At 51.4% G+C, this 8,015-nt stretch overlaps 1 protein-coding gene across 1 annotated transcript; it reads left to right on the top strand.

Annotated features, from left to right (window-relative positions):
* Positions 1 to 2,263: 2,263 nt before the first annotated feature.
* Sowahb (sosondowah ankyrin repeat domain family member B) lies at positions 2,264 to 6,219 on the top strand. The gene has a single exon (XM_031391060.1). The coding sequence runs from the start codon at positions 2,584 to 2,586 to the stop codon at positions 4,873 to 4,875; it is 2,292 nt and encodes a 763-aa protein (XP_031246920.1). The 5' UTR covers positions 2,264 to 2,583; the 3' UTR covers positions 4,876 to 6,219.
* Positions 6,220 to 8,015: the final 1,796 nt, after the last annotated feature.

The following is an 8,015-nucleotide window of genomic DNA, read 5'->3' as shown; positions in this document are numbered from 1 at the left end:
TGGCCTCACTTTTTTAAAAGACAGAGTCCTCGCTCTGAGCTGAGCCTGAGCTCTTCCTTCACGTATCCAGAGACCCCAGCTTGTGGTCTGTGCCATTCCTAAATCAAGTAGCATGCCAACCCGTGCCATCTCTCTGATATATATATATATTACCAACAGAGTTCTCTAACAAACCTTCTTTATATATACCCATTTCTAGCAATGCTCAGCAATGTAGGAAAAAAAACCTTTGAAAATAATGAGCTAAATATGAGGGAAGCAAGAAAGTGCCCCTTATATAAGATGTAGAACCTTCCACCTAACCATCCCCTTACCCTAGGACAAGCAAGAGGACACCACACCACTTGGGTATCCAGACACCAAAACAACTGTAGACCTAGTAATTCAACCCTCAATTGAAGGTGGATGGCATCAAAACCTTTGGCATCTGTCCCTCTCCTTTCTCTCCTCTTAAAGTACAGCAGGTCATGGCCCCATTCTGCCTCTTGGTCACTTGTGCAACTCAATATATGCACCAAAGAGTGATTCTCCTGAGTTGCCCACCTGAGGTTTCCATTTAGGCCCTGCCTCCCACACCTGTGAATCTCACCAGTAAATAAATACAAGCATGAGCAGAAGTTTCATATACAAACATTTGTTTTAATAACTATTTTAAGGCGTCAAAGTTATATGGAATGGAAACAGTTTTTCCATGTCAACCCACTACTAGACTTCAATTCTAGAAACTGCCCCAAATAGACAGAAACAGTCCTCCTTTCTGACCTAGATAATTTAAAGCCAAGGATTCCAAGTCATTCATGGAAAAGTACCAGGGTTCTGTCGGGATTTTAAATAAAGCAGTGCTGATGTGACCTATCTGACAGACAGTCAGACTGTCGGTGGTCCTGACAGAGGGCTTGCCTAGCACAAATGAGTACTTAGGTTTGATCCTCCGGTGCTGGGGTAGGGGATGGAGGGTGACCATACTAAGACCTGTTGACAATTGCAGGACCAACATACTTGAGATATTCTTAGTGAAAAATCTGGAACTGTAAAGCAAAGTAAAAGGAGAGGAGAAAATAGAAAATGTATGGCTAGAAACAGTGGCACTCATGAGAGGCTGCTGAGACACGGGCTTCTGGTGTGGCTGTTAGGGAAGGCTGCTACAAGGCTCTGCAGGGGAAGCTCCAGCCTACAATAGAGAGATACTGCTGACAGTATGCAAATCGACTCAAGATAAAGATGAAGGGGATGCACCCGGACCAGGCGGAATGTAGGGCTGTTACCGACGAAGTGTGCAGCTGTGGATTAACTCTTCCCTCTTCAAAGGAGGCTAAAGAAATATTCGAATCAGGGTGGACTCAGCAGCCCTTCCTTCAACAGACCAAGAGAGTCTAGCATCCCCCTTCCTGGGGTGGAATCAAAAACCCTTGTCTCGTTCGTGTTCAGCATTTTAAATGTGTGGAGGAAAACTCCCATTTTCAAAGCAAAAGACTTCACTAAGAAGTCAACATGAAACAGATGGAGCGAATCTCCACTTTTCACAAATCTTAGACTAACAACAACAAAAAAAGCTCTGGGTATCAAATACCTTAGCTGATGAGGTAATTCTTACGGATTTTGGCTTCCTAGGAAATGAACTCTCTAATAGCGAATCCTCCTACAACCCCTCGGGCACTGAGCATTGTAACAGAAGACAATGCTGTAGGAAAATGAAAGGCAAAACCCCACGGTGGTCTGTAGCTTTTAGAGTGATTTCGCTCTCAGCACAGACTTCAGCAGGTGTGTTTGAACTCCTTGAAGAGAGTGTCCTGGGAGCCTCCTTCTCAGTATCTCTGTACCTCCAAACTAGAAGAGATTTGGTTTGTATCTCGGTGGGTCTTTCCGGATCCCACCGGCTTCTGCAATTGGGAACCCTCCCCAGACCGAGCTAATAAAGAGAAAGAGCGGGGAGCCTGTCCATTGGACCCCTACCCGTGTGGACTCCATCTGTAACTCGTGCCGCGGGGAGAGAGCGCTACGGAGTCGACCTCCCTCAGTTTTTTGTTTCTAGCCTGACCAGCACTCTGAGGGACAACCAGTAGCCTACCTACCTGACACCTCCGGCTCAGTTCGCCCCCCCCCGCCCCCGCCTCACCTGCTACGCTGTCCGGGACTGTGACCAGTCTGACTCACCCAGGACGGGTGGCGGGGGTTGGGGGATACTTCAGAGGGCGGAGGTACTGGAGGCGGGCTGAGCCCTTCCCCCAGAGCCCAGGAGGAGGCGTAGCTAGTGCGCAGGTGAAACTGACTCCGACCTATCCCAGGAACATTCGCTGCGGGGACTCGCTGCGACAGGCCAGCGTCGTTCAGGGGCGGCCCGGGAGCCGCCCTCCTGCCACCAGGGTTGCGCGCGAGGACCCAGCCTGGGCACCCGCCCCTAGGGACCCTCGGCCCTCCCGGAGAGCCTTGGGGATGCGGGCGGCGCCGGCCTCTGCGGCTGATGGAGGCGGGTGGCGCCACACCGGGCGCAGGTGACACTCGCCAGGCCTGTGTTTCGGTCGGAGGGGAAGTGCGCTGGAAGCTCGAGACGCCGCCGCCCCAGGGACTAGGGACCCGGTAGCGATGGCTGGGGAGCTGAGCCAGGAGGCACTGCTGGACTTTCTGTGCCAGGCCGGGGGCCGAGTGCGTAACGCAGAGCTGCTGAGCCACTTCAAGAGCTTCCTGCGCGACCCTCACGTGGCTCCAGGCCAGCTGCAGGAGCGTCGCGAGCTCTTCAAGGGCTTCGTGAACTCGGTGGCCGCAGTGCGCCAGGACCCCGACGGCACCAAGTACGTGGTACTCAAGAGGAGGTACAGGGACCTGCTGGGGGAGGAGGGCCTGCAGCGACCCGGCCTCGAAGATGGACAGCCGCGGAGCCACCGCCGCCGTGACCCGGAGCCACAGAAGCCGCCGGCAGGTGCGGGGACCCGGGTGGACGTAGGTGGCGATGAGCTAGCGGGCAGCCGCGGGCGGAAGGCGGCCGGGCCAGACCACAGCCCGGAGGACAGTCCGAGCCAGAGGACACCGGGGCCAGAGGCTGCTCAAGCCAGAGGCAGGTGTGCGGCGGTGGGGACGCGGGGACGCTGCTGCTGGGAGTGCCAGCAGAACGGCTGGGGACAGCCGCTGCCGGAAGATCTCGAAGACCCTGCAGCCGCCTGCGAGAAGCCGGAGCGCGCTTCGCCTGCCCGGGATGACCTCGGAGCTCCCGGGTGGCTGCGGGAAGGAGAGGCGGCCGAGCGCGCGCCTGTGTCTGTAACGCTTGTCTGGCCTCCGGCCGCCGTCGAGGCTGCTGGCTGCCCGATGTCCCCGCCCGTTGTCCGGCCCCACCCGGCTCCCCCCAGGGAGCCGCTGGAGCTGTTTACCGCCGGCTCCCCGAACCATTCAACCCAGCAGCTGCAGCAGCAGCAGCAGCGCACTCGAGAGTGGGTGGCCAGATGCCCGCAGGTGCCTGAGGCCGGGTTCCAGGGACTTACTCGGGCCTGGTCGGTGTTGCCAGACAACTTCCTCCAGCTACCTTCAGAAACCGCCTTTGGGGTCTCGGAGACCAACTTGGCGCTGCCAGAGCCCGCTCTGTCTTTTCATTCTCTCCTTTCTGTGGCTCCTGACGAGTCCTCGGAATCCTGTCCGGGGAATGCTCCACCTTCTGTCTTTCGAAGTATTCGTTGTCAGCTGTCCCTCCAGGATCTGAATGACTTTGTGGATCAAGAGAGCCATGGCAGTGAGGAGAGCAGCAGTGGACCCAAAGAATCGCCCGGAACCCCCGAAGAGGGGCTGCAACCTGTCCTGAGAACTTCGTCCTGGGGCGAGCTCAGGGATCAAGATGAGGATCTGTTTGTGTCACCAAACGAAGGCAGCCCTTACGTGATCAGGCGGGACCTCAGGAGTAGAGGGAGTACGCCCAGTTTTCGGAAGGTCCCAACCGTGGCTAAAAACCTTGGAGACCACCCCCAGGAGCCCTTCCCTGCCCCCAAGTTCCGGAGGTCTGTCAGGAGGAGCTCTCGAACAGGGAGAACCAAATCTCCCTCCTCCTCAGATGAGGAGCACCTTGATGAGGACTTGTTGAAAAGGAGTCGGCGTCCACCTCGGTCCAGGAAACCTTCCAAGGCAGGAGCCCCGCCCAGCCCAAGGGTGGATGCTGTTTTGATACAGAAATTGGCAGATGCTAATGCTGTGGCCAGACAGCCACACTCCTCATGGGTCCCAAGCAGGGATGGATCTGCAGCCTTGATACCCCACAGACCTTCTGAGCACAGATCACCCCTTGTGCCCCTAGATGCCAGGGAGCATGAGTGGATTGTGAGGCTTGCCAGTGGCTCCTGGCTTCACGTGCTGACTTTGTTCTGGGAGGACCCCCAGCTGGCTTTGCACAGAGACTTCCTGACTGGGTACACGGCCTTGCACTGGATAGCAAAGCATGGTGACCTGAGAGCCCTTCAGGACTTGGTCTCTGGAGCCCAGAAAGCGGGGATTACACTAGATGTCAACGTGAGGTCCAGTTGTGGCTATACCCCACTGCACCTCGCAGCTATTCACGGGCACCAGGGAGTCATCAAATTGCTAGTGCAAAGACTGGCTTCTCGGGTGAACATTCGGGACTGCAGTGGCAAGAGGCCGTGGCAGTATCTGAAGAGTAATGTCTCTGGGGAAACGTGGCAGCTCCTGGGAGCACCCCGGGGCAAACCTATCTTCCCTGTCTATTCCTTAGTCCAAAGTTCTTCCCCAGCCAGGAAGGTCAAGAGCCGGGAAGTGTCTAGAAATGTCACCCGGAAGACTTCCTTGGCTGCTTTGCTCAAAAGTCAGCACAACAAATGGAAATTGGCCAGCCAATATGAGAAATTCCACACCTCAAAGGAGAGAGACGAGTATAGTGACTAAAGTGGGCTTTTCTCTCTAAGAGGCGAGCACACGCACACACACACACATGCACACACACACACACACACACACACACACACACACACACACACATCCCAAGCTACTAAAGTAGATGGAGAGAACCCAGGGGAGACAGAAACTGTTAGCTGATAAGCACTGAGGACCACTGAAATGGTGTCCTCAAGGGTCATCTCAATTTCTTGAAAGCTCATAGGTTTGGACTGTGAAATGTGGACCAAGGCTGATCCAGGCACTCAAGCCTGCGAAGGGTTCCTCTTTCTCCTGAGCCAGCCAGGGGTCAGGGCACAGGAAGGCACAGTATTTTCTGAGGCAGTGCCAGCCAGGCCTTACTAGAAAAGGAATGGATGTGTCCAAGGGAGGCAATTCGTGGAACTGCCTTTGCTCACACTCTTCTCTGGCTGGAAGTTCTTTGGCTTCTATTCATCTCTAGAATAAACCTTGGCTGAGTGGAAAGCTCCAGGTTTAAATTCAGATGGCTTCCCTTCATTTCTTCTATGTGCCTTTTGGCAATTCCAACCAGTGAAATAAAATTGTTACTGGAGAGTGCAGGATTTGATTGAAGAGATTTTCTCAGTCCTGCACCTTCCTGTGAGCATCCTCTACAATGCTTGGTGGAAACTGATGACTGTCTTCTCTGGGTGTCAGTCATTGCCATTGACCAGAGAAGCAGATGAGTGACATTCAGGAATGATCATGACTCCACTCCCTAGAGAAATGATAACATTCAGACTCTGTTTTGTTTGTTTGTTTTTGCTATTGTTTATTTTTGTACCAACTCAAAGTGAGCTCCCCAAGAGTAAAAGTATTTTGGTTCATTTGCGCAATGACTGAAACTCTTCATCCTGCAGGGAAAAACTCCATATGTAGCTAACTTTCCTCATGTCTGAAGGTCAAAGTTGGTACTCAGGAAAAGAGCTGGATTCACTTTGGGGAAGCAGTAAGGGTTAAAAGCATCAGAACTTTGTTAAGCTGCTAAGAGTAACTTTATTTGCACTAAACTTTTTGCCAATTAAGATTAAATATTAGCCTTGAAGTACTGAATGTCTAACCGGAAGTGTCCCATTCAGTTCTCAGGAAGAAGCTGATCATTGCAGAGCCCTGGCTGAAGGTGACTCTGCAAACCCAGGAGAATGTGTAAATTCTGAATGTAAATCCAAGGAGGGCTGAGAAGTTCAATGTTCAAGCAGAGATTACTTTTTTATGGAAATATTTTTATGTGTGATACTGTATTTTTTAAAAAGTATTCTTGTGGGTTTTTTTCTGGTTATTTTCCTGCATTAAAAGGTCGGCAGATTGTTATGCTATTCTGTCGTATCAAGCTGATTATTGCTAATGTTCTTATGTAATGAGCTCTGTGATTATCAAATTTGTAGTCTAACTATATAACTCTGCGGAAATCAATCTCTTTCTCTTGTCTATCTCTCTCCATTTCTCTGGGGACCTCATGTGTATCATTCAAGTGCCCTCACTCCTATTTCTTTATATAGCCGAAAAGACAAAATAATCGATTCTATGAGCTTTTCCAATTACACGCCCTTTTCATCCCCTACCTAAAGGGTGAAACTGGGAAATTGAATCAGAAAACATGAGAAAAATGACTCTGTGTGTGTGTGTGTGTGTGTTTGTGTGTGTGAATTTAAGTTTACAAAACAGACATTTATGTACATAATCTAGCAAACAGCTTCTTTTAAAGAGCCAGTGGGTTTAACATTGTCTCGACTGGATCAGCTTATTCAGCGCATACTTTGCCCAGCTCTGTGGGGTTTGTAAAGGTGAGTGGGACAGGCTGGCAGGGTGTCTTTCCACTAGGAGCTAAAACTCTAAACTATTTGCTCTTGGCTGTTTTCTACCTTGACTTGTCCCCAGGTTGTCTTTCAAAGCCTCATTACAACAGAGAGAAGCTTGTACTGATAGGCGAGAGGAAGAAAGAGGTATGTGTCAGGAATGAGGACCAATCAATGTAAAAACTAAATGTTGGGGTGGGTTGGGGAGGGAGGAAGGCAGGCAGGTAGAGAGAAGGGAGGGTGGGGAGGGAGAGGGAGAATCCCTTTAGGCTTGGAAAAGAAGCCGGGCCTGGTTCAGTCCAGGAGCGATGATACTGGCCTTCCCAAGAAACCAGCTTTGTTGGTTCCTCCACATTCTTGTTGTCTGCTTCAGTGTGGCTCCACTCTAGTGATCGGGTGAATTGTCTTACCCAGTCACAGCGCTGGTGGGGGCAGGGGAGGCTGAAAGAGCTCAGCCTCTTGCTCTGGTTGCAAAGTCCAGGTGGAGAGGACCTGGGCCGGGAATGCTCTTCCAGCCTTCTCCTGGCTTCTCCCAGCTGTGAACCCTGCACGAGATAGCACCACACCCCTGGAGCGGGGGAGGTCAAGGCCCTACCCGCTCACTGCCTTGTCCTAGATTGCTTCCGCTTGGAAACTCCAGTTGGCTATCAGTAAGGTTGCTCATATCCCTCAGAGAAGAGCTAAAATACAACCTATAAAGAAGATTCAAGGGGAAGGCCTCCAGATGTAGGCATGGCTGGTTCGCTAGAATTCCCAGAATGCTGTGTGCATGCCTCACAACTGCTCCCTTATCACAATTACTCGCTTGTGTTTTGATTTTGTCTTCTGCTTTTTTTGAGACAATGTCTCATGTAGCCTAGGCTGGCCTTGAAGTCCTGATCCTCTTCCCTCAGCCCCTCCCCCAAGTGTTGGTATTACAAACATGTGCCACATCCCAGTCCAACTATCTGCGTGTTTTGATTTTGAGACTTTGAAGATTAGAAAGTGTTTGTGAACTCATCTAAATATACCCGGCTCACTTTGGTGGTTGTTGTTTTTTTTTCCCCTTTTTAAAAAGATGGGGATAGAGGGGGTCTTGCCATGATGTCTAGCTCAGTCCCAAGATCCTGAGCCCAAGCACTCCACTTGCCTCAGTCTATCTAAGTAACTGTCGCTATAGCCATGCCCCTGTGTCTGGATACATTTACTGGGAATTTGTTGAGCATCTAGTTTTCCATAAGCTTATCATTTCAGCCTTCCTGTCTACCAGGGCTCTTTTCTAGAGATGGGAGCTAAGAGAGTGGAGCCACTGGAAATAAGTCTAGCACTAGAACAGTGGACAGACACTCGCATCCA

The sequence above is a fragment of the Mastomys coucha genome, unplaced genomic scaffold (genome assembly GCF_008632895.1).
Source record: "Mastomys coucha isolate ucsf_1 unplaced genomic scaffold, UCSF_Mcou_1 pScaffold22, whole genome shotgun sequence".
Lineage (NCBI taxonomy): Eukaryota > Metazoa > Chordata > Mammalia > Rodentia > Muridae > Mastomys > Mastomys coucha.
This window is presented reverse-complemented; position numbering and strand designations above follow the sequence as displayed.

Excerpts from the sequence above, each read along its gene's own strand:
- Sowahb (XM_031391060.1), top strand. The coding sequence starts at position 2,584 with ATGGCTGGGGAGCTGAGCCAGGAGGCACTGCTGGACTTTCTGTGCCAG.